The 27274-nt window shown below is 44.6% G+C and overlaps 1 protein-coding gene and 1 long non-coding RNA gene across 2 annotated transcripts in view; one reads left to right on the top strand and one right to left on the bottom strand.

Annotated features, from left to right (window-relative positions):
• The window catches only part of LOC310707521, a 140840-nt gene extending 135053 nt beyond the window's left edge, over positions 1 to 5787 (top strand). Inside the window, exon 2 of the long non-coding RNA XR_014526537.1 lies at positions 4419 to 5787. This is a non-coding gene — a long non-coding RNA (uncharacterized lncRNA). The remainder of the gene's footprint in view (positions 1 to 4418) is intronic.
• A 7861-nt stretch (positions 5788 to 13648) lies between these two features.
• SERPINI1 (serpin family I member 1) overlaps positions 13649 to 27274 on the bottom strand; it is a 97257-nt gene continuing 83631 nt past the window's right edge. Inside the window, exons 7-9 of the mRNA XM_083504509.1 lie at positions 25535 to 25621; positions 20220 to 20309; positions 13649 to 14020 (exon numbers count right to left, since the gene is read on the bottom strand). Of these exons, the coding sequence (XP_083360635.1) occupies positions 13944 to 14020; positions 20220 to 20309; positions 25535 to 25621 (254 nt within the window). The 3' untranslated portion in view covers positions 13649 to 13943. The remainder of the gene's footprint in view (positions 14021 to 20219; positions 20310 to 25534; positions 25622 to 27274) is intronic.

Below are 27274 nucleotides of genomic sequence, written 5' to 3'. Positions count from 1 at the left end.
GTTTTTCTGGAGCTTTCTCCATAATCCAGCACATTTGCAATTTGGTCTCTGTTTCCTCAGCCCCTTCGAAATCCAGCTTGCACTTCTGGGAGTTCTTGGTCCACATACTGCTTAAGCTTGCCTTGTAGAATTTTAAACATAACCCAAAAAAATGCTGTTGTTTTTGTTGATTATAATTTAGAAATTATTTATTGTAATTGTTAAGAGTGAATTTCTATTATTTGCTGATATTTAATTGTATTGTGAACTATTATATTCTAATGGATTATTGAATATTACTTCATTTGATATAAGTTGTGTATTTTAAATTTATGTTTTTGTTATGATTTTTTTGTATTGGATCAGTTTGTTATAAGGTGCGATGTCTTTGTTGTTTCTTCAGCTTGTGAAACACCTTGTGTATAGTAATGTAGAAAGGCGGTATACAAATTAAAAGCAAAATGAAAAATGAAATGGTACATGATTCAGCAAGTCAGCATCTGATACTCTCAGTTTCGATATTTGCTTCAAGATTAGCATATTTGATGCCGCTAATCCAATTACAGCAAAAAATATTCACTGCACCAAACATTCACATTGTTTCAACACTATTTAGCATTCTTTTATTCCTCTGTCTGCTGCCTCACGGTGCCATTATCATTTTCTTTTCCTTTACTGACCTTGGTCTCATTTACTCATACTTACATTGACTCTGATATGCTGTAATGACTTATGTGATTTTATGAACCTCTGTGACACCATCTTGTTGGATGTAGCATTAAAGTCATGTGAGTCACCACAGCCAATCAGAATAAACAGTTAGTGGGGGCAAATGAAGTCAAGGACAGTGAAGGGCGGTACAGCCCATGTACAACATGAGGTTCCCTTCAAGGAAGCCAAGTGGTTTATAATGGTTTTTTGCACTGAAATAACACGCCCAGGGCTTCTGAAGGAAATACAATGCCACTCCTCCAATGGCAGATAGATTTAAAGGCTGGATGAATCATGTCTGGGTCAGGATTTAAAAAGAGAAAACACAGGTGAGGGGAACCTTTGTCCCTTCAGATGTCGCTGAATTACAACTCCCAGCATGCCTGGTCATTGGCCACACTTACTGAGGCTGATGGGAGTTGTAGTTCAGCAACATCCAGAGGGTCAGAGATTCCTCACACCTGTTGTAGCAGACAAAATAGGAGGGCTTCTTTTAACAAAGACCCACCACCACCAGTTCACAAATCCTCATGCTTATATCTGTATACCTTTATGGTGAGCTCAGAAGCACGCTGGGGGTCACACGGCCCCTGCACCCTTCTCTGCCGATGGGTTCAGTTTGGGCCAAAGAGCTGAGCACAGGGCAGAGAAGCATGAGCACAAATCTCTCTCGACTTTTTCTTTCATTCAGCAAACCGGCTAAACCAGCCCTGGAGGACAGGGATAGGGCAGAGTTGAATTCCAGTCAATCTCTTGCTTTCTTCTGGAAGCCAAGACAAACTATTGTGATGCATTCAGTGATTTTGCAGTGTCGTTGAAGGCCTTAGCAGTTATTGGTTGGGCTGCCCTGGTGTCAGAGAGGTGGGGAGCAGGCAGAAAGGCATGTGGCTGCTCAGACTGTAGGGAGAGGCAAGGCAAGGGCTTGGAAAGGAGGGAAGACTACAGGCCTGGAAAACAAGTCAGCAGACCAAGGGGAGTAAGGTTGGGACTTAGGAGAGAAGAAACAGTGGGAAAATGGAGGGTGGGACCCTAGTTCAGTGGTAAAACATTTGCTTTGTGTTAAGTTGTGGGTGAACATATCAGACGACACAGCAATTCTTCAAACAGCTCTTGTTTATTCACAGGCCAGAACAGAACTGAACTGAAGGGTTCAGCCAGCCTGCTTATATAGAGCTCCACTACAACGCAACTGTAACACTTTCTGTAACTATCCAATCACTGAATGTCACTTTCAATCCCTTATTTGCATATGTGGACCTGAGTGAAAACTATCTACAGTATCCCCCTGCTGGCCCAGGGTGAGAATTTCAGTACATAACACTTTGTATGCAGAAAGTCACTGGTTTGCTATCTGCCTTGCTTCAGCATTTCTTGCTAAATGGATCAGGCAGCAAGTGATGGTCAAGACCTCTGGAGAGCTGCTGCCAGTATATCCTCTAGATCAGCGGTTCTCAACCTGCGGGTCCCTAGATGTTGTTGGACTACAACTCCCATCATCCCTGAGCTCCGGCCTTGCTAGCTAGGGGTGATGGGAGTTGTAGTTCAGCAACATCTGGGGACTCACAGGTTGAGAAAGGCTGTCCTAGATAGATAGATGGATGGATAGTCTTGAAGCAGATTGGACCTTTACACACATATTTTCTGCATTATGTAAGGCTCATGGAGATGTTGGTATTATGATGAGAGTAGTAAAAAGCTGCTATGGTACCAGAACTAAAGTGAAAGCATAACATGTTTCTGCCAACCAGCACTGGAAGTGTATCAGCATCCCCTCTGTGGGGAATCACTGGCGCAGGAGGGGTCCTGATTGCTCAATCGCCCCTCCCATATAAATAATGGTAATTCAAAGTCTACATTTTATGTAGGTCTGTCCACATGAAAAGTAAAACCAATTTAAAAACTGAAAAATTCAACTGTAAGGTCTAACAACTGTTGCTGGTAGATAGAAAAGCTGTACTCAGGGTTTTTTTTCTGGGGCTGATTCTTATTTTTGCGGGGGTTGTGTTTTTTCCTTCTTTCATTCATGCTGCTTGCTATCTGCCTTGCTTCATATGCTTTGCTGAAGCTCAGGACTAGGACGAGACCTGGCCTGCTGCCCTAAGATAGGTAGCTATGAATTTTTATTGATCTAATATTCTAGGGAACTTAAATTTGTTTCACATCTAGATGGACTGGAGGGAGTTAGGAGTGATGTTATTTACTTTGATTGATTGCTTTGCCAATGCTACTTATTAGTTCACATGCAAATCATATCCAATTGCTTTCAGCCTAATCATATTTTATCTTATTTTGCATTGATTCCTAGGAATTCAATTTTCTATGTAACTTCTCTATAAATTCTAGATCATTCGCAATTCTATTTCATATCATTTAATTCTATTAAGCTTTGGGTATCAGTAAACCCAGTGATTCATTTCAGTTACACTCGGTAGTCTGTGAGTTTGGTCTTTTTAAAAAATCACCTACATTTTACTCCCTATTCCACTGGGCTGCTAACTGAGCAAAACCAAACCTTGATTGTGGTCCAATGCATTGGCCCAGGTTTGGCATGGTATGCACTGATATTGACAGGATCACATGACTAACACCAGGAGCCACCTTTATCCCAACATGCATTGCTACAATATTACCATGTATGGTGGTCATTCTGCTCAGATCAGGCTGTGTCCCAGTAGAATCATAGAATCATAGAATTGGAAGAGACCACAAGGGCCATTGAGTCCAACCCCCTGCCAAGCAGGAAACACCATCAGAGCACTCCTGACATATGGTTGTCAAGCCTCTGCTTAAAGACCTCCAAAGAAGGAGACTCCACCACACTCCTTGGCAGCAAATTCCAGTAGTGGGTCTCCAGTGTCAACTGGAGAACAATTCATCTCATTAGTTACCCCGAAGTCTGTTCCCTTTAGGATTTTTTTTTAATAAAAAAAAACTAGGTTTAATTTTGCTTCTCATCCTGCCTTCGGTTCTTCTTTCCTTCTCTTGCTTTTTTTTTGTTGTTGGCACTAATTGCAGTTGTTTTTTGTTCAAATTTACAAAGTTGGAGGCAGTAATCATTTCACAGGGCTTAGGTATTGACTGCTGCAATTTGTCCTCTCTCTTTCGGTGAATAGCGGTGGGCTCCTTTATGCTTACAAGCACCTAGATTGCTGTTCTGTTCCCTATAGAGGGTATTGTCAAGAATAACAATAACAATTGCTTTTAAATGGTTAGGAAAAGATTGAGGGGTGTATCTGGGTGTGCATGTTCAGTTGCTAAGTCTGCATTATCTAAGCACCAATATATTATATTTGTGTGTTTCCCCTAAGCAACAGCTTCATTGATTGGCGGAAAGCAATAGATCTGTAAGAGTAGCATTAGTTAAAGGTAAAGGTAAAGATACCATTAGGTCCAGTCGTTACCGATTCTGGGGTTGCGGCGCTCATCTTGCTTTATTGGCCGAGGGAGCCGGCGTTTGTCCGCAGACAGCTTCTGGGTCATGTGGCCAGCATGACTAAGCCGCTTCTGGCGAGCCAGAGCAGCGCACGGAAACGCCGTTTACCTTCCCGCCAGAGTGGTACCTATTTATCTACTTGCACTTTGATGTGCTTTCGAACTGCTAAGTTGGCAGAAGCTGGGACTGAGCAATGGGAGCTCACCCCGCCATGGGGATTCGAACCGCCAACCTTCTGATCGGCAAGCCCTAGGCTCTGTGGTTTAGACCACAGCGCCACCCGCGTCCCTTATAGTATTAGTTAGTGAATGGTAAATAATGGAAAGTGGCCGGGGATGGCTATTATGCTTCCCCAATTCTATGCATGTTAACTCACAGTTAAGTCCCACTGAAGTCAGTTAATCATGCACAGGATAGGTACCCAAGGTACTGTGCTTCAGAGGTGGGGAGCCTGTGGCTCTGCAAACCTATCTGGCCACATCTCTTTCCCCAGACCACACCCCTCAATAGCCCTGCTTAATACTTTTCATTTGCCTGGAATGTGTCTTTGAACTCTTGCTTGTATGAATGAAAAACATAGAGGACTGTCCGTGAGTATGTGTAGAATCATAGAATTGGAAGGTATCCCAATGGTCATCCAGTCCAACTCCCTGAAGTGCAGGAATCTCAGCTAAAGCATCCAGGACAGATGGCCATTCAACCTCTGCTTAAAAACCTCCAAGGAAGGAGAGTCCACAACCTCCTGTGGGAGACCGTTCCACTGTCAAACAACTCTTACTGTTAGAAAGGTTTTCCTGATGTTTAGTCGGACTCTCCTTTCTTGCAATTTGAAGCCATTGGTTCGAGTCCTACCCTCCAGAGCAGGAGGAAACAAGCCTGTTCCCTCTTCCATGTGACAGCCCTTAAGATATTTGTACATGGCTATCGTCTCTCAGTATCCTCTTTTCCAGGCTAAACATACCCAGCTCCTTCAACCGTTCCTCATAAGGCCTGCTTTTGAGACCCTCTTGGTTGCACACATTCCAGCTCGTCAACATCCTCCTTAAATTGTGGTGCCCAGAATTAGACACAGTATTCCAGGTGTGGTCTGACCAAGGCAAGACTACTATCCAAAGGTAAATTTTACATCCATTGCTCCACCCACCTTTTCCACTGGCCCCACCCACCATGGACTTGTGACCTCTTTAAAGTTGCCTGGAAAGGATTGAGGCCCTCAGGCTGTAAAAGGTTTCACATCCCTTGCTTTACTTCGGCCAGGTTTTTCTTGTAATCTGCATCATAGTCACTCTTCACAAGCATCACTGCACCTGCATTTGAATGAGTTTAATGTTCTCAGAAACAAAAAACGGCAAGTTACATGCAGGAATGCTAGCAATGGGAGGAAAGAATAGCCAAGTTCTACATGCTCGTGCATTTGTGTCAGACATGCTCTTACCAGCAATCATTCAACCACAAGGAGAATTAAAGCTATGGGCACTGCCAACGTCAGTGGCAACCAAGCCCCACTGAAATCAATGCAAACAAAGTTAGCCTTCAACACGTGTCCCATTGCTTTCAATGGGCTATATCCAATGAACTCATCCCATTGCACAATGGGTCTTCCTCTCATCCTTTCCTTGCACCTCCCCAAAGCTGCTCCTAAGGGCTAGGGGAGCAGACAGAGAGGAAAATAAAAAAAGTCACACTGTGCAGGATGAGGTCCTTCCTTGCATCAATCAGGCGACTTCATTGAATATAACCCAGCAAGACTAAGGTTGCAACCGTGTATGTAGTTAACTTAGGAGTAAGTTCCTCTGAACACTAAGGAACTGATTTCTGAGTATACATGTGTAAGGTTGCACTTTTAGTCACAACAATCTGTACCTGGATTGGGACCAGTGTTGTAGTTATACAACTGAAGCAAAGTGCTATTGCAATGCTCATTTGCTACATTCACAAGCAACCCACAGCATCGCAGAAGGCATCACACGAATTCCTGTAAATCTGCTTGCAAGAAGGAACCACATTAAAACCTGATAAATTATTAACTTTCTTGTATTGATTATGAAGTTTTGCCATTTACAAGAGCAGCTACTCAATTTCAAGCTGGCAGAGCCGTTACTACATTACAGCAGTTCCCAAAATTCTAAAATCTGAAGAACTATATATATATATATATATATATATATATATATATATATATATATATGCTTTCGTAGATTTTCACGGGTACAGGAATGCAGGTTTTGGTGTCTTCGGGTGTCTTCCCGTGTAAGAGTTGGGGTGTCTGGGCGACGTTTCGACGAGGTCTCACTCGTCATCTTCAGGCTGGTGCTTTCGGCTTCTTGTTACTGGAACAGAGCAGGATCTCAGTGTTTGAGTTCCTATAAATACTGTTGAGGGGGTGTGGTGTATAGCCTCCAACGTTCTGGGCAGAGAGGAAGTTCCCAGGTTAGTGTGCCTTTTCTTCTTTTGTTCCTTAATTACTTGAGGGATATCTTGAGTGATTTCTTGAGTGATAATCTGAGTACCACTTAGGTGGGTCATTAGGTGTGGATTAGTTGCTAAAGCTTTCGTGTCTTGACCTCTTGAGCTTGTGAAGAGTTTTTCTGAGAAGATGGCTGTACTGCACTTAGTTGTGCTCTGGCTTGGCTTCGTGTATAGGGGCGAGCTGTGGTTTTGTGCCCTGTGCCAGCCAGATCTGTGTAGGGATTGCAGGGGGGTGCAGCATCCGGAGGTGCCACTATATATATATATATATATATATATATATATATATATATATATATATATATATATATATGTTTTCGTAGATTTTCACGGGTACAGGAATGCAGGTTTTGGTGTCCTCGGGTGTCTTCCCGTGTAAAAGTTGGGGTGTCTAGGCGACGTTTCGACGAGGTCTCACTCGTCATCTTCAGGCTGGTGCTTTCGGCTTCTTGTTACTGGAACAGAGCGGGATCTCAGTGTTTGAGTTCCTATAAATACTGTAGAGGGGTGTGGTGTATTGCCTCAAAAGTTCTGGGCAGAGGGGAAGTTCCCAGGCTAGTGTTCTTTTCTTCTTTTGTTCCTTAATTACTTGAGGGATATCTTGAGTGATTTCTTGAGTGATATTCTGAGTACCACTTAGGTGGGTCATTAGGTGTGGATTAGTTGCTAAAGCCTTCGTGTCTTGACCTCTTGAATTTGTGAAGAGTTTTTCTGGGAAGATGGCTGTACTGCACTTAGTTGTGCTTTGGCTTGGCTTCGTGTATAGGGGCGAGCTGTGGTTTTGTGCCCTGTGCCAGCCAGATCTGTGTAGGGATTGCAGGGGGGTGCAGCATCCGGAGTTGCCACTATGGTTTGGTTACTGGATGGTGTCTGTAATTTATCTGTGGAGAGGGTCTGGGTTTGGGTCTGGTGTGGTTGATTGGTGGTGGCGTTCTGTGTGCCTCTGGATCTGGTGTCGGTTTTTGTGGGGAGGGCTAATTTCCAGATGTCTGGCAGGCGGGACGTGTCGTCACGCTTGTTCATGTTGTGAGGGTGTTTCTCTATCTCGATGGCTTCCATGATTATTCTCTTGTGGTGATGTTCCATGTTAAAGAGCAATTTGGAATCTGCAAAATTAATTTCGTGTCCTGTTTCTTTCATGTGTTGGAAAAGAGAGGAAGATTTTTCTTCTTTTTTGACGGCATTCTTGTGTTCTGCGATACGTGCATTTATTCGTCTGTTTGTTTGTCCAATGTACGTGGCTGGGCAGACTTTGCAGGGTATTTCATAGACCCCTTGGTTTTCCAACTGGATTTTATCTTTGGGGTTTCTGAGGATATTGGCTATTTTTTGGTTGGTGCAAAAGGCTGTTTTGATATTGTGTTTATGGAGGATTTTGCTAATTTTATCTGTAGTGCCCTTGATATAAGGAAGGAGGGCCATGCCATTGTTTTCTTCCGTGTCTTGGTTTTTGGGGGGTGTTTCTTTTTGGATTAGCTTCTTAACCCTGTTTTGCTGGTATCCATTGGCGATTAACACATTTGAGAGATTCTGTAACTCAGTTGTCAAGTGGTCTTTGTCAGCCAGGCGTTTGGTTCTGGAGATGAGGGTCTTGGCTACGGAGTTTATTTGTGCAGGGTGGTGGTGTGATTGAGCATGTAAGTAGCGGTTGGTGTGTGTTTTTTTTCCGGTAGATAGTGTGTCCTAGGGAGCCATCAGGTTTTTTGTAGATTAGGACGTCAAGGAAGGGAAGCTGGTTGTTGGCTTCTATTTCCATAGTGAATTGTATTTTGGGGTGTATGCTGTTGAGATGTGTGAGGAAGCTATCTAGTTTTTCTTTCCCGTGTGGCCAAATTACAAAGGTGTCGTCAACATATCTGAGCCAAAGTTTGGGTTTGTGTTCTGACTTGTCTAAAGCATTGGTTTCAAAGTGTTCCATGTACAGATTTGCGATGACCGGTGAGAGGGGTGATCCCATAGGTGCTCCTTCTATCTGTTTGTATCTTTGTCCATTGTGGATGAAGTACGTGTTGGTTAGGCAGTGGTTGGTCAGGTCCAGGATGTATTCGGGGGGATTGTATTTGTTTTGAATGGCTGTCAAGGCTTCATTAATGGGCACTTGTGTGAAGAGAGATACAACATCGAAGCTCACAAGTAGGTCATCGGGATGTAGGTTTTGCTTCTTTATTGTTTCTATGAACTGGAAGGAGTTTGTAACGTGTGAAGAGATGGATTCTGCATAGGGCTGAAGTTGCTTAGCGAGAAATTTAGCGAGATTTTGTAGAGGTGAGCCTATGGAGCTGACTATTGGTCTGAGTGGTGTTCCTTCTTTGTGTATCTTGGGGAGGCCGTAGAGTTTGGGGCATCTGGATGATTTTTCTCTGGGGATGATTCTTAGCTGGATTTCTTCACTAATAGGAGAGGCTTTTATTTTGGATTTGGTGGTTTTTTCCAGATAGGTGGTGGGATCTGTTTTTATAGGTTGGTAGGTAGGGTCTTGGAGTAGATTTGATAGTTTTGCTTGGTAGTCCGATGTGTTCATCACAACAGTGGCATTACCTTTGTCTGCTGGGAGAATGATTATGTTGTTGTCTTTCCTCAGGTTGGTGAGTGCTTTCTGTTCTTCTTTGTGTAAATTGCTTCTGGGTGGTTTGCTGGAGCAGAGGATGTTGGTGACTTCAAGTCTGATTTTATTGGCTTCATCTGGGTTGATTTTGGTTAGGCTAGCTTCGACTCCGCATATGATGTTTTCCGTGGGGATGCGTCTCGGGGTAACTGCAAAGTTGAAACCTTTGGAGAGTACTTTGGTTTCAGTTGAGGTGAGGATCCTGTCTGATATGTTATGTACTGTTTGTTTCATGGGTTGTTGTGGAGGGTGGCTGGGCTTCTGGCGTCTCTCTAGTTTGTGGAGTTTGTCTGAGACCTCACATAAGACAGACACACACACCAACAAACTCCACAAACTAGAGAGACGCCAGAAGCCCAGCCACCCTCCACAACAACCCATGAAACAAACAGTACATAACATATCAGACAGGATCCTCACCTCAACTGAAACCAAAGTACTCTCCAAAGGTTTCAACTTTGCAGTTACCCCGAGACGCATCCCCACGGAAAACATCATATGCGGAGTCGAAGCTAGCCTAACCAAAATCAACCCAGATGAAGCCAATAAAATCAGACTTGAAGTCACCAACATCCTCTGCTCCAGCAAACCACCCAGAAGCAATTTACACAAAGAAGAACAGAAAGCACTCACCAACCTGAGGAAAGACAACAACATAATCATTCTCCCAGCAGACAAAGGTAATGCCACTGTTGTGATGAACACATCGGACTACCAAGCAAAACTATCAAATCTACTCCAAGACCCTACCTACCAACCTATAAAAACAGATCCCACCACCTATCTGGAAAAAACCACCAAATCCAAAATAAAAGCCTCTCCTATTAGTGAAGAAATCCAGCTAAGAATCATCCCCAGAGAAAAATCATCCAGATGCCCCAAACTCTACGGCCTCCCCAAGATACACAAAGAAGGAACACCACTCAGACCAATAGTCAGCTCCATAGGCTCACCTCTACAAAATCTCGCTAAATTTCTCGCTAAGCAACTTCAGCCCTATGCAGAATCCATCTCTTCACACGTTACAAACTCCTTCCAGTTCATAGAAACAATAAAGAAGCAAAACCTACATCCCGATGACCTACTTGTGAGCTTCGATGTTGTATCTCTCTTCACACAAGTGCCCATTAATGAAGCCTTGACAGCCATTCAAAACAAATACAATCCCCCCGAATACATCCTGGACCTGACCAACCACTGCCTAACCAACACGTACTTCATCCACAATGGACAAAGATACAAACAGATAGAAGGAGCACCTATGGGATCACCCCTCTCACCGGTCATCGCAAATCTGTACATGGAACACTTTGAAACCAATGCTTTAGACAAGTCAGAACACAAACCCAAACTTTGGCTCAGATATGTTGACGACACCTTTGTAATTTGGCCACACTGGAAAGAAAAACTAGATAGCTTCCTCACACATCTCAACAGCATACACCCCAAAATACAATTCACTATGGAAATAGAAGCCAACAACCAGCTTCCCTTCCTTGACGTCCTAATCTACAAAAAACCTGATGGCTCCCTAGGACACACTATCTACCGGAAAAAAACACACACCAACCGCTACTTACATGCTCAATCACACCACCACCCTGCACAAATAAACTCCGTAGCCAAGACCCTCATCTCCAGAACCAAACGCCTGGCTGACAAAGACCACTTGACAACTGAGTTACAGAATCTCTCAAATGTGTTAATCGCCAATGGATACCAGCAAAACAGGGTTAAGAAGCTAATCCAAAAAGAAACACCCCCCAAAAACCAAGACACGGAAGAAAACAATGGCATGGCCCTCCTTCCTTATATCAAGGGCACTACAGATAAAATTAGCAAAATCCTCCATAAACACAATATCAAAACAGCCTTTTGCACCAACCAAAAAATAGCCAATATCCTCAGAAACCCCAAAGATAAAATCCAGTTGGAAAACCAAGGGGTCTATGAAATACCCTGCAAAGTCTGCCCAGCCACGTACATTGGACAAACAAACAGACGAATAAATGCACGTATCGCAGAACACAAGAATGCCGTCAAAAAAGAAGAAAAATCTTCCTCTCTTTTCCAACACATGAAAGAAACAGGACACGAAATTAATTTTGCAGATTCCAAATTGCTCTTTAACATGGAACATCACCACAAGAGAATAATCATGGAAGCCATCGAGATAGAGAAACACCCTCACAACATGAACAAGCGTGACGACACGTCCCGCCTGCCAGACATCTGGAAATTAGCCCTCCCCACAAAAACCGACACCAGATCCAGAGGCACACAGAACGCCACCACCAATCAACCACACCAGACCCAAACCCAGACCCTCTCCACAGATAAATTACAGACACCATCCAGTAACCAAACCATAGTGGCAACTCCGGATGCTGCACCCCCCTGCAATCCCTACACAGATCTGGCTGGCACAGGGCACAAAACCACAGCTCGCCCCTATACACGAAGCCAAGCCAAAGCACAACTAAGTGCAGTACAGCCATCTTCCCAGAAAAACTCTTCACAAATTCAAGAGGTCAAGACACGAAGGCTTTAGCAACTAATCCACACCTAATGACCCACCTAAGTGGTACTCAGAATATCACTCAAGAAATCACTCAAGATATCCCTCAAGTAATTAAGGAACAAAAGAAGAAAAGAACACTAGCCTGGGAACTTCCCCTCTGCCCAGAACTTTTGAGGCAATACACCACACCCCTCTACAGTATTTATAGGAACTCAAACACTGAGATCCCGCTCTGTTCCAGTAACAAGAAGCCGAAAGCACCAGCCTGAAGATGACGAGTGAGACCTCGTCGAAACGTCGCCTAGACACCCCAACTTTTACACGGGAAGACACCCGAGGACACCAAAACCTGCATATATATATATATATATACACACACACATATACTATATACATCTATCTATCTATCTATCTATCTATCTATCTATCTATCTATCTATATGGCAGGCACACATCAATTCTACATCCTGGAAAATTAACCTTGAGACTGAGTAAGAATTACCCTCAGAGATGTGTTTCCAACACCCTTTCCAGGTCTTTGCATGAATCTATGGCTTTGGCATGCTTCCTCATGGAAAAGAAACAAGCCTGGAATGGTGACTCAAAAGACAAGGTGGTCAGTCAGACCAGATTTGTACTTTGCATTCTCCACGAGTGGGGGAAACTTACCAGCATCTTCTGGTTCCCCACTGCTGCCAGCCGCCATTTTGGTTTTTCCTCTGAATGCTCCCGAACTACACTATGTCATGACGTTCTGAGGGGCATTCTAGCTGGGTGGGAGAAGTTCCCACCATTTAAGAGCGGTTGCTCTGTTATTGTTTTAAATTAGAATAACCTCAGAGTGATGCTACAGCACAAAACAGCTTTAGGGTGGTAGCGAATGTTAGCCCTACTCAGAGTAGACCTAATGAAAATAACAGGCATGATTAACCATTAATTTCTACGCGTCTACTCTAAGTACAACTTGGCTGGTTACACTCCTGAGCATCACCAGCTCTGTCTTCCAAACATTAGGTGTGGCCGCCTGCAAAGGAAATCCTACGTAATTAGGCCTTGCACACACCTGAGAATCCTGTGGTGGGAGGGGCTGATGCAGTCACATGACCTTCAAGGGGTTAGCACCGCAACAATGCTGCTCCATTCAACACATGAAGGAGGCTGTTGTCCTGCGGTATTCTGGGAAAAAATAAATATGGACAACAGAAGCGAGGCCTTTATTTGCTCCCCCCCTCCTCTGCAGAATGCCCCAAAACATTCTGGGGACCACTAACCTTGAAATCCTCCCCACATCTCCGCCAGCTGAATTGCCACCCCCTGCATTTATGGTCTGTGAATGGAGACGACGAAAGAGATGGTGCCATTTTTTCAAACCTCCGCCAGAGGTGAATGAAGAGGTCAGGCAAGAGCTGTGAGAAGCACCAAGTCACCTGCTCTGTGGGTTACTATTTGAACTCACAGGACGGGCTAACTCCCAATTCAGCAACCCAAAACAATTTTTCTGCCCCATTTCAGCGTACCAATTTCAATGATGGCAATAAAAATAAAAATGCAATAAAACAGACTGGGGTGGGGGCAGCACCCTGGCGGGAATGAAAACTGCACCCTTCCCTAGTCATCAAATAGATCATTTGATGAGCTAAAAGGGAGCATGAACTCCCCTCCTCAGCTGATCAGCCTGTGTACACTTTGTGTGTGTTTGTGTGTGCAAGAGAGTATGGCATGGCCACACCCACACTTGCCATGTGGCCCCTAGAGAGCTTGCCAATGGGGAATGTGGCCCTGTGGCTCCCAAAAATATTATCAGCCGCCCCTTCTTTAATTATTTCTCCGAGCATCCAATTAGTTTCTCCACAGCACAGGAAGTTACTGCAGTACAGACTTTGGGGACAACTGCATTACAGTTCAACGAGACAGAAAGTGCGGCCGCTGACATGGTTACGGTTTTTATTTTAAAGGAACAACACAAGGTATCACAAGGACGACATTTACTTTAATACTGAAAGCTTTTCTTCCACAGCCGTAGTCTGCAATTTCTAGCTGAAGTTAAAGATCTGGAAGGTGGTTTTCCTTTTCCCCCCTCCCTTCCGTTCAAACCGTGCCTCGAATGTAACAATGCAAAAAAGAAACAAACAAATCACATGGCAAATCTTAAATACATCGACTGCAATCTCAATGTGCTTATTTTCTTTTGTGTGTGGGTGGGTTTGGCGAGCCTTGTGGGGATATTACAGTTCTTCAAAGTCATGAGCGCTTGTATTCATCGCTTCTGGGTGCATCACTCTCCCCATGAAAACGATGGTACCTAAAGGGAAGAGAAAAAGAGAGAGATGTACAAAGGAGGAGGAGGCATCAGAAGGAGGGCCAGCGGGGGGGGGGATGGGGGACGTTTGCTGCATCTTTCAAAATGTATGGATTCAAGGCTGGAAAACCCATGGATAAAATAGCTCAGTGGTAGAGTCTCTGCTTGTTATGCAAAAGGTCCCAGGTCCAAACCTTTGGCATTTTATTGATTTGTTTAATTTATATACCGCCCTATACCCGGGGGTCTCTCGGGGCTGGGAATGTCTGCTGCTTGAGGCCCCAGAGAGCTGCTGCCAGTCAGACAATACTGAGCTGCGCAGACAAAATGGACAATCCTATGCACAAGAAGCTGACGTAATGCAAGCTTGCCTAAGTTACCGCATTTTTCGCTCTATAGGGCGCACTTTTCCTTCTCCAAAAATTAAGGGGAAATGTGTGTGCGTCTTATGGAGCGAATGCAGGCTCCTTGGCTTCAGCGATAGCAACGCGAAGCCTCCGAAGTGCAGAGGAAGAGCTCCCCCCGCGCTCCGGAGGCTTCGCGTTGCTTTCGCTGAAGCCCCCTGAAGCCCCCGGAGCGCAGAGCGAACTCCCACTGCGCTCCGGTGGCTTCAGGCAGCTATCCGCAAGCCTTCGGAGCGCAGGAGGAGTTCTTGCTGCGCTCCGAAGGCTTGCGGATAGCCGCCTGAAGCCTGCAGAGCGAGAGGGGTCAGTGCACTCCGATCCCTCTTGCTCTCCAGGCTTTGCTTTGCTGGAGAGGCGCTGCACAGTTTTCCCTCTCTGCGCAGCGCCCCTTCAGCAAAGCGGGAGGAGAAATGGAAGGGGCTCCGTTTCTCCTGCTGCTTCGCTGAAGGGGCGCTGCGCAAAAAGGGAGAGAACCCCCCCCCCGTTCTCCCCCTCCTATGGTCCGGTGCATCCTATAGAGTGAAAAATACGGTAAGCTGGTGTAAAGTTACACCAGACCCTGTTCAGTGGTGGGGCTGCCGCTCCTGTTCTGCCTAAATAGTGTCAAAACAAGTCTTTAAACAAGCCTTCAGGTCTCATGGCTGAGCTGAATGGGCTTAGGATTCACCCCAAGCCTCCAGTCCTCTGGTCCTGCCCCTGCCAAACCCCCAGAACACCTCAATTTGGGGAATTAACACCAACCTTGGGACTGGCTGAGCCCTGGATGCTTCATGCCCTTTAAATGTGGCATTGTGTGGATGTGAGCAAATCTATCCATTCTGGTTTCTCATTTTTCTAGTCCTAAATTCTGTTCCCCACATCTCTATATCAAGCTGCATTTTATAAAAAATAATAATCAAAAGTTCCCAGGAAAGCATTTTAGTGTGAATTTCTGCAAAGCACTTTCCCTAACAATGTATTTTGGGTATACCATCCCTGCCAATGCATGCATTTTATGCACATTTCATCCTGGCACACACATTTTTGTACATCTTACCCGGCAGGAGAACAGCACTGCAGAATTTGGTGCAGTCCGAATTTCAAAGGATGGCTGTGTTTTGGTTTGCATACCCTTTCAGAAAGCGTGAATTAGGTAGGGTTGCCTTTAAATGCAGAATGAGTCAAATTTCTTCCCAATCCGCATGTCGGATAGAAGAATTCTCCATCCACTAGAGAACTATGCATCCAGTAGGCGGAGAATTGCTCAATTATCTGGTCTTCTTTTATGGCTTAATTTCATAACCGATGAAAGACTTATGGGAGCTGCTGGAAAGTTAACAGATAGGTTCCCACAGCTATCGGAATTTGTAAAAATTTGAGGCTGATGCACTGTTTTAAAATTTATACTGTATTGTATCTTTCTGTAAGGCCAGCTGCAAAAAAACACGCGTTTGTTTGAGAAGTGGCTTTTTTTTTAAAAAAAGATGCCAAACACCACAATACGCCCAAAACAATCCAATTATGGATTGGTTTGGATAAGGCTATGAGTAGAGCAGGCATAGGCAAACTCGGCCCTCCAGATGTTTTGGGACTACAATTCCCATCATTCCTGACCACTGGTCCTGTTAGCTAGGGATCATGAGAGTTGTAGTCCCAAAACATCTGGAGGGCCGAGTCTGCCTATGCCTGGAGTAGAGAGAAGTGTTGATCCCATCCACCAGACCCATCAATTCAATCTCTAGGACAGTCAATGTACAATGGACATAATGTCTGCAAAAGGGCTAAAATGGGCAAAGTGTAACATGGACACAGAAGAGTTGTAGAGTTGGAAGGGACCCCAATGCTCATCTCGTCCAATCCCCTGCAATGCAGGAATCTCAGCATGCTTCCTTCGATTTTATGTGGGAGACACGGATAGGCCACTACATAGGTATCATTGCATCATTTGCTAGGGAAACATACAAAGCTGTCTTAGTCGGACCACTGGTCCATCTTGCCTAGCAGTTCTCCTGAGTCGTGTGCAGAACACATCTTACCCCAGTCCTGCTACCCAATGCTGTAATTTTAATTGGCGCTGTTGGGGATTGAATCTGAAACATCCTGCATGCAAAGCCTGCGCTCTACCATTCGGCTGTTGCTTCTTCCCAAGACTACAGGCGAAGAAAACTCCATATACTCTTAAATCAATCTGTTTTGTTAGATAGCAGGCAATACTCACCACTCCTGTCCAACACATGAATAACTGATCATGCTGCTGGACTGGGTACTCTCGGTTCAAAGTTTTAGTATTCTGCTGCAATACCGACAAGTGGGATAAGACTCAAAAAGTGCAGCATATTATGGAAACATAAGAGTGGCTCTGCTGGTTCAGACCAGAGGTCTGCCTAGTCCAGTATTCTGTCCTCACAAGTAGCCAATGGGAAGCCCCAAAGCAGGACAGAAGAACAATGGCATTCCCTGCGCTTGCAGTTCCCAGAAACTCATTTTCAGAAGCAAACCGCCTCTGATACTGGATGAAAGGAGGACAGCTGCATGCGTCTTTCAAGCTAGGCCACAAGGGAGTCGAAACGCCGGCTCGCTCTTGCAAAATGGCAGTGGCTCTCACCATCCTAAGAATGGCTTTCCACAAGTAATTCTTTTTTATACAAATAAATGAGTTCCATACACACTATCAGGGTTTGTTGTTGTTGTTTTTTGCTGCTGGGGAAAAACATCAAGCCAGTCGTTGAGATCAGAGAATCACTGAATTGTAGAGGCGGAAGGATCATCCAGTCCAGGCATAGGCAAACTCGGCCCTCCAGACGTTTTGAGACTACAGTTCCCATCATCCCTGACCACTGGTCTTGTTAGCTAGGGATCATGGGACTGGTAGTCCCAAAACATCTGGAGGGCTGAGTTTGCCTATGCCTGATCTTGTCCAACCCCCTGCAGTGCAGGAATACACAGCTGCCCTGTAGGGGAATCAATACTCCATCTCCTCACAGTATTGTGAAAGAATGACGTCAATCAACGTTTGATGATCTCCTTCTACTGGTCAACAATAGAAAGTGTCCTTTCATACTGCATCATGGTGTGGTACGCTGGTTTGACACCATCTGATAGGAAGTGCCTATAGGGTGGTGAATACAGCACAAGATATTATGGGCTGTCCCATGAATCCACTGGATGATATCTCGGAAGAACGTTGGCTCAGGAGTGAGAGGAAAATTCTCAGGGATGATTCACACCCTGGCCAGCACTTTCTTGATCTCCTGCCCTCGGGCAGAAGATATAGAAGCATGATTAGTCACACCAACAGGGTCAAGAACAGCTTCTATCCGTGGGTTGTTAGGCTGCTGAATGAAAAGATAACAACAGGGCAACTGGATTTCGGGTTTGGTGGGTGTGCGTCAGTAAACGAGGGGAATTAAGACTAAGAGAGCTGAGTGGGGGGTGCTTGTGTAATCTCGCTGTATACAAGTTGTACAAGTGACAATAAAAGTATTTCAATCAAGCTGCAACCTTGGTGCTATCAGCACCATGCTCCAACCAATTGAGCTATACAGCAGAGATTGTCCGGAGAGGCACGATAGCACTCCCCCATGGAACGGAAGCACAACTCATGCTAATGAGAAGTCATGCTTCCAGTGCTGAGGGTCCAAGCCTGTGGAACAGTCACCCACTAGAAGTCAGACAGCGACTACCCTTGTTGAGTTTCAGACACCTGCTTAAAACCTGCTTTTATTTCAAGAGGCCATCACAAATGCTTCTCTGGTGTTTCAAACAAGAGTTTCAGAAAGCATGGGGGAAATACAGAGAATACTTCACAAAACAGTGCCCTAAAATACATACCTGGACTTGTTTCGATTAATGTCTGCAGGAGACTTTGAGGATATTTAAGTCATAATAAGAAAAATCTTAATAATTATTCATAAACAGTTTATAAGAAGTAAATAAGGAGGCCAGATACAGGATAAAGGAAGTCTTTTATTTGGTTGTTTGTATTGTTGTATGTTACGCTCATTGTATGTTATGTTCATGTTTACTGAGGGTGGATTTCTGTATGAGGGGGTGGGAGGTTTATGTTATATTGTAAATAAAATTTCCAATAAAAATATTTAAAAAATAAATAAATCCTGATGGTTTCTGTTGACATTTTAACTTTCCGAGGTCTCTCTGTTTTGCAGCTTTCATCTTTGTTTTTAAATTGTGTATATTTTTTATCACTGTAAGCTGCTTTGAGACCTTGACAGTGAAAAGCAAGATATACATTTTTAAAAATAAAATAAGTACATAAAAAGCAGCAATTGGAAGTTTAAATTGTCTTACAGCCATTTCATATATTATTTCCCCTGCCGCTGTCCCCTGAAACAGATATGTTGAGAGAAGCAGGAACAGGAGCAAACAATTGTATTTTGGGATGTGTGTACAGGGGACTGGAGAGCCAATTTGCTTCTGGGAGGCCACTATGGCACTCAAGACACTCATTACAGAACTGCAGGCTCAGCCTATATTTAGGAGGCTTACACCAGCATGACAAATTGCATGTTCTGCTGGAGGAGAACAAGTCAGAAAACCCCATCATTATAATTAATTAAATGTATATAAACGCCCATCAATAACTATTCACTGAGCGGCTTTTTTTTAAAAAAAGTGACCACTTCAGTTATTAATATTTTGTACATTGTCTTGTTTGTGATGATGCTAAAAATACAAGGTGTTAATAACTGGAAATAATACTAAGCATTTATTTTTTAAAAAAAGCAAGTAACTTTTCTTGCAAACGGAGAGAGAATATGCACTTTTACAACCCAAATTAAACTGCCCTAGGTCACAACAACCCCAAGTTAGTTTGAGCCACAATTAAGAAATCTGGGTGAATAACAAAGTCTTATTCAACTGATGATGAAAAGACCATAGAGAAAGTGCTAGACAAGCCTCTCTAGGGGGGCTATTCCACAGCTGCAGGGCCACTCCTGAAAAGGCCCTCTCCTAGGTGGCGACCTGGCCCACTTCACTTGGTGCAATGCTAATATCAGGGCATCTGAAAATGATCTTAAGGTTTGGGCATGCCTATGTGGGAGGAGGTGATCATCATGTCATATTTATTAGGTAAAGGTAAAGGGACCCATGACCATTAGGTCCAGACATGGACGTCTCTGGGGTTGCAGCGCTCATCTCGCTTTACTGGCCGAGGGAGCCGGCGTACAGCTTCCGGGTCATGTGGCCAGCATGACTAAGCCCCTTCTGGCAAACCAGAGCAGTGCACGGAAACACCGTTTACCTTCCCGCCAGAGCGGTACCTATTTATCTACTTGCACTTTGACGTTCTTTCGAACTGCTAGGTTGGCAGGAGCAGGGACCGAGCAATGGGAGCTCACCCCGTCACGGGGATACAAACCGCTGACCTTCTGATCATCAAGTCCTAGGCTCTGTGGTTTAACCCACAGCGCCACCCACGTCCCTTGTCATATTTATTAGGAGCCGTCAAATGATAACTTTCTGAAGGTAAGAGCTGTCTGATAGTGGAATGGACTATGGTGGTGGACTCTGGAATGGAGGTGTTCAAAAAGACGTTGGATGGCCACCTGTCAGGGATTCCTCCTCTGTGATTCCTGAATTTCAGGGGAGTGGACTGGACCACTCTTGGAGACATCTCTCCATTCCAACTCCACAGTTCTATTATTCTACGAACATACAGGGCCCATCCGTCAGAGCAGGCATCATAATACTGGGATATCTGGTTAAATAATCTCACCTGGCTTTAGGCAGCTTCTTAATATTCTGGTGAAGATTCAACAGGAGTAACAAGAACTCAAAAAAGAGATGAATGTACTCACTTGTTCTTCTGTTCCTGACCACAAAGAAAAAAGGATGATCCACTATAACTTGGGGGTACAGCACGGCCATCCTGCTTATGGCTATCATTCCTGGGGAGAGACGACAAAGGGGAAACTTTTGAAATATCCCACCAACGTCCTCGTATCCCCCACTCTTCTTCTGTGTCACACCATTAAGAACACATGTAAAGACAGCGCAAAACGGGAAATCTGAAGAAACACACACCACAACTCTTCTGTGCAAGCGCAGGCTGTCAACAAGACACACAGCTAGCAATCTCGTCTTAAAATGAAAAGAGACTTGCAAAGAAATGGATGTGCTGAGTTATGCTCTGGGAATGATTAACAACTGGCAGTGGCACCATTTATTTCTCACTGCTGGGGGAACGGCTTATAACTTACAAAAAGAGGCAGAACTTTGAGAGAGAGAGTTATGATGGCCATTCCATTTCAACCTAGGAAATGCATTGTGTTCGACAGTCCCGCCACCCACATGCTAAGCAGTGGCAGAAAGCATTGGGCAAACGTGGAAACCCATTCACTCTTGGCTCTATCGGACTGTGGTCATTTCCTGCAACTTGCTCTGGCCTTCCTTGAAATCTAACATTTGGGCCCAAAAGAAATGCAAGCTCTTGAATAGGTTATTGCAAAACTTTTGTTAACTTACTCTGGTTACAGACATTAAGTGTGCATAGGACTTGTGGGCTTACGGTTGGAAATAATCACACCACTTTGTGTGCAGTGTTTACTTTGCAGTGTTTACCCTCAGCAAGAGACAAGATTCTTCTTTAGGAGTTGGTGCAGATGTGATGCTAAAAGGACCCCTGACAGTTAAGTCTAGTCGCAGACGACTCTGAGGTTGCGGGGCTCATCTCACTTAACAGGCCAAGGGAGCCGGTGTTTGTCCGCAGACAGTTTTTCCGAGTCATGTGGACAGCATGACTAAGCCACTTCTGGTGAAACCAGAGCAGCACACAGAAACACCGTTTACCTCCCTGTCGGAGTGGTACCTATTTATCTACTTGCACTTTTTGGTGTGCTTTTGAACTGCTAGGTTGGCAGGAGCTGGGACCAAGCAACAAGAGCTCACCCTGTCGCGGGAATTCAAACCGCCGACCTTCTCATCAGCAAGCCCAAGAGGCTCAGTTGTTTAGACCACAGCGCCACCTGCGTCCCGTGATGCTAGATCCCTGCTAACCACAGTGAGCAAATGGAGAGTTGTCCTTATGAAGGCGGAGTCACTCTCCCCAGCTCTTCTTAACGGCGTAAGAAAAATGCTGGGTGCAGTCCAGCATCCTGGTCTTTTAGTGGCCAAATAGATGCCTCTTGGAAGCCCCCACACTGGGCATGAAGGCAATAGATCCTGCTTGCTGCTGTTGCTTTCCCCCATAGGAAGTAGTCTTCAGAGGGATGTTGCTTCTCAACCTGGAGGCTGCATATAGTCATCATGACCCATAACCACCGATAGATTTATCTGTCAAGAATTTGCCTAATCCCCCGTTGAGAGCCACTTAAGTTGGTGGCAACCACCACATATGGCGCCAGCAAATTGCATAAAGAGTTTATGGGCTATGTAATCTGATAGGTCCTTTAGCCTGAAACGAATCTCCTGCCAATCAGTTTTGTCGGGTGGAGTGAATTCCTACCAACCCAGTTGACTATGCATGGTTAAGCAATTTGTCAACACCAACATTAATAAAGGTCAAGGCTAACAAGGGCTTCCCTTAACCCATGATTTGAAACCCACGTCGGACTGCACCTCCAGATCCTGGCTTAAGGGCTAACGGTGGCATGCTTTAGCCATGGTTCCAGAGGATGGTTTAAAGGCACATAAGGCCACCGCCTTCCTGAATCAAAGCAAAGTTTGGAAAACGTCAGTGCCTGGATGAGGAGACTGCCTAGGAATGACATGTGCACTACCTTGGGGTCCATGATGGAAGAAGGGTGGTGATAGCGCCAATTAAGAAGGGTTATTTACAGGGCAGATAGATAGTCAAAGCTGGGGGGAAATATGGGAGAATCATATGTTGAAAATGTTGCCTATAAGAATAAATTAAAATTATGATAAATTAGTTTGGAGATTGTATCTAACACTAGTCAGATTAAATCAAATAAACAAGGAATATTTGGTGTGATGTTGGAGGGGATGCCAGGAAACTGGGAATTATGTTCACATGTGGTGGGGGTGTAAATATGTACAATTTTTCTGGCAAAGGGTGTTCAAGGAGAACAGAAATCGCTGGGTTAAAGCTGACCAAAAGTCCAGAGGTAGCATTATTATCAATTTATGATGAGGTGGAAGGTTCTCAGGCTATGAAGGACTTGCTCACAAATTATGCACGAATTATGACAGCTAGGAAGTGGAAGGGGCAAGCAGAATATAAAATGCAAGAATGGTATAAAGAGGTGTGGAGATATAGCTATTAATGATAAATTAACATGTGCCATTAAGGTAAGATGGGGAATACGCAGGAGAAATGATTTTGAGGAGATATGGAGGGTGTTTGTAGAATCTGTACTGTTAAAACAGAAAGGGGTCAAACCATCGCAAGAGGTGGGAGGTTGGATAGTTACAATGGAATGGTCTCGGTGGTGGGGCGCACATTTCTATCCTTATTTATTTATGATTATTACTTTGTCAAAAGAAAAAAAGAAAAACAGAGGGGGAAAAAGGGGGGAGAAGGGTGATTTGGCAAAGGGAGGGATTTGCTCCAGGATGGCTAGCATCAGCGTGAGAGGTGAGGTGTTGATCCCATTCATTGGAACTGGGATTGGGTGGGCAGGATGACGATGGGGATGTACTAGGTGTTAGTTTCTGTTTCTCACTGAGCAGCTGCTTGGAGTCACAGGACTCTGTTTACATTCCAGAGACCTTCCAGTCTCACAGGAAAGGATACGGGATGTGACGTAAGTGGTTTCCTGTTTCCTTTGTTCAGTTGCTCTCTGCTTTCAAAGAGAGAGGATGTACTTTTCTTTTGCTGTCTGCGTAGCTTAGAAATAAAGCATAGCATGTAGCCAAACCCCTCGTCTCTTCCCTGTGCTGGGAACTCTGCTGGATGAGGAATGTGCCTTGGAGTCTCATCAAAGGCTCGAGGTCGTTAATTATTCGTCGGAGGCGATTCCGGAGACTCGGCCCGAAGATGAGGCTTTATCAACTTGGCCGAGTGGAGATTCCGACACTAGGTTGGTGGAGCTGCATGTGGGCACAGGCACAGGTGCCCCCCCACCTCCCTCACCAACACTCTGCCCCCACACCATAGGGGCAAACAGCAGCTTCACACCCAGGAGGCTGTCTCATGTACCATCGCTATATAGGGCTTCTTCCCAGTTGGTGAACAGGGAACCACTGTCCCATGTGCACCGAGTCCTATTTGTCCCGGTGGCAACCTCTGCTTTTGTTGCAGAAGCTACAGCCTAGGAAGGACCAGGGTGTCCTGGTGGAGGTAACAGATGGATAGGCACTTTGAGGAGCTGAATAGGAGGCTGAACTGAGGGAGAACAGACAGAAATGGCTGAACATTTATATTCCGGAGGGAGAGGTCTAACAGCAAGCAGATTTGATTTTTAACACCCGGGACACGAAAGGAACACTGTAGGCCGAACATATTAGTATAGAGGCAGGGTTTGATCTTAATAAAATTTGAAAATCTTTTATGACTGCTCCCTTGAGCTTTGCATTTTCCGGGGGTTTCAATTAACTTTTTAACTTTTATTGGGTTGACATGTGAAAAACCCCCAGCAACAATAAACCTGAGTAAATAAAATGTCCATGCATGCCCAGGCATGAGAGTAATCCTCACTTGGAACAGTTTGGGGAATGTAGTTTTTCAGCCAGAATTATAGCTATACAGGGGGCTTGCCGCAAAGATTATTTCTTTATCTCCTAATGAAATAATTGGACCTGGGGAGATCAATTCAAACCACAGAAGAAACAGAAATGATTTGCTGGTGGGAAAAGCCAATATTTGCAAGTGACAAGCAAACAGTTCTACCATCTGGTCCTTCCGTAACAGTTAGAAAGCTGGTTCTCCCCCCACCCGCCCTTTATTCATATACAATGCCTTTATCCAAAGCAACTGAATTCTTGCACTATTTCCAGCTTACTTGGAAACAAAAAGTTCTGACTCCAATCCAATATTTTGCTATACAGCAGCAACAGAGCACAGGTTCCAATTTTATGAATAGCTCTCAGACCACCATCTATTGCCTAGTAGTGCTCTGCGTGGATCCTCTGATGATTTAGGGCCTCATCTGACACTTCTCCCTGCTGTCTCTTCAACTGCATGTTTAAAACCCTAATTGACCACACAGTTGGAGGCAGGAAGAAGGAGACACACAGCTTGTCAGGAGTGTGTGCAGGAGCTAGGCCCTGTGACCAGTAGGACTTTGCAGGACTGGGGCCTTCCTAAGTTTGTTCTGGAGAGGCAAGGCGCGGCCGCACAGGTGAGGCCGATTGGTAACTCACTGCACCTGGTGGCAAGAGCTGGGAAGGGATATAAGGTCAGCATTTCCCTTCGTCTCTTTGCCACAGCAACACACTTCCTGCCTTGCTGTGTTTGGCTTCTTGCTTCCTGATTCTTGGACCTCGGTTTCCTGACTCCTTGCTTCTCGACCCTCGGACCCCTGACTTCTGGACTGTTGTTCCTGCTCCCAACCGCCATTTGGCCCCGGTCCCGACGTCCTCAGCCAGGACTTCCCGTGAACTGGACCGTGACACAGCTTGCCTGAGCTTCTCCTCCATGCCAAATCTTCACTGCCAAACTGCTCTCCCTTCCAACAGCCCCAGATCACTCTGGGTGGACCCAGTGAGGCTGCCTCAGCCCAATTCAGGGTTGACCTTAAAATCATAGAATTGTAGGCATGGAAGGGACCTTGAAGCTCATCGAATCCAATGCCCTGCGATGAAGGAATATGCAGCTGTCTCATATGGGGATCAAACCTGTGACCTTGGGGTTATCAGCAGCACGCTCTAGCCAACTGAGCTATGCAAAAGACTTGTGCTGGCATGATTTGCTATCTTGCTTGCTTGGCTGCAACGCCCTGCTGTCTAGTCCAGCATTCTGCTTCTCACAATGGCCAAGCCCACAAGGTCTCAAGGATTCTCTGGACAAGTTACACCCATGTCATTATTCCATACAACAGACCAGGAAGTAAGGTGGAGGCAGTAGCTTAAAGCCATTCAAGAGAGCTCATGGCTGAGCTATAATCAGAACCCAGAACTTTTAAACTCCTATCTTATGCTCCAAGTCAGTATACCCTGCTGATGCATAGCGGTGGTTCCTGTAACTGAGTCAACAGTTTAAGGAGGTGCTAACCTGAGGCAGCGGCAGCTTCTGAGCCTTCTTCATTCACTTCGAAGATAGACTTGTGAACTGCTTTTGAAAGGTGAAGTTCTTTGTTGTCTGGAAGAGAAAGGAGAAACGAAGGTCAGAGGAAAAGTAGGGATGGGTGGATGTGTGTCATAGTTTCTCATTTTTTTCCAGTCTCAGACTTTGTTCACTCCATTTCAGCATCACTTTGCAGTTTTATTTTTGTATGTGTGTGTTTTGTATGTATCAGGGATTGTACATACCACCTCTTCTAGACAGCTGGGCTCACCTCTTTCCAGCTGTGCTGACCCTAAACATCTTCTCTGAAGCACGGCCCATGCGTGTACCATTGATAGACACAAATATGCATGCACTTGTGTGGATTTCTCTGAATATGCACATTTTGTACGCACTTTTGTTGAATGTATGCCTAATGCAATGTAATGTGTTATTTCTACTGATATACACATTTATGTATGCAGCTTACTTTTTAGGGAACCGTAGGTTCACTGACAATCTGGCCTCCCCTTCATTTTTTTATCAGTGTGCTCAAAGCACCCACATACCAATGAAACATTAAATATGTGGAAAAAGAAAGAGAAACAGAAATAAAAAACCCAATGATTTATTTTGCAGTTCTTGGGCTTGGTAGAATAATATAAAGTCTTAAAATTAATCCATCTTATTTGCAAAATTAATTACTAAATCATATCTATACTACTTTCTTTTAAAACCTTGCATTTGTTTCAAATGTTGTATCTTCAACCTGTTCCTTTCCCCTGCAAAGCTATTAGCAATTTCCAAATCTCTCTCTCTCTCTCTCTCTCTCTCTCTCTCTCTCTCTCTCTGTGTGTGTGTGTCCATACTTCATTTAATAAAATAGCGTCAGGGGTGTGTGAAAGGTTATTTCATATTTAGATATATATTTAAGTATATACTTGCATACGTGTTTCATCAAAGCGTGTATTTTATCTCAATGTACACATTTATAAGTGTATTTTATCCTAGAATGCACATTTTTTAAAATAATAATAATGGATTTTGGTCCTTTTTTGAGCCTAGATTATATTGCAAAATTCAGAGAAGTGCAAAATGCAAACGATAATTATACTCTAATCTGGTTGTTGCTCCAGGAGGTGCAAATTAGATCACTTCACTAGCTTATGCTCTCCCCATTTCTCCTAGTGATCACAATTCTCAGGGACAGCTTGTGAGCTTGGCTTTCCCTTGAGAGAGACCATCAGAGATTTAGTATGTGTACTGTTTGAGTTTATTTACAAATGACGCGGGTGGCACTGTGGTCTAAACCACTGAGCCTCTTGAGCTTGCTGATCAGAAGTTCGGCAGTTCGAATCCCCGTGACGGAATGAGCTCCCATTGCTCTGTCCCAGCTCCTGCCCACGTCGCAGTTTGAAAGCATGCCAGTGCAAGTAGATAAATAGGTACCACTGTGGTGGGAAGGTAAACGGGGTTTCCATGCGCTCTGGCTTCTGTCATGGTGTTCCATTGTGCCAAAAATAGTTTAGTCCTGCTGGCCACATGACCTGGAAAGCTATCTGAGGACAAACACAGACTCCCTCGGCCTGAAAGCGAGATGAGTGCCGCAACCCCGTAGTCGCCTTTGACTGGACTTAACCATCCAGGGTTCCCTTACCTTTTTACCTTTACCTTATTTACAGATATACAGGTTGGGTGCAGGTGGATGAAGCTAAGCTAAAATACTCCCAGCAATCTACCATTCTCACA

The sequence above is a fragment of the Podarcis liolepis genome (assembly GCF_965112155.1).
Source record: "Podarcis liolepis genome assembly, chromosome: 5".
Lineage (NCBI taxonomy): Eukaryota > Metazoa > Chordata > Lepidosauria > Squamata > Lacertidae > Podarcis > Podarcis liolepis.
Note: the sequence above shows the minus strand (reverse complement) of the source record. Positions and strands in the feature narration are given on the sequence as shown.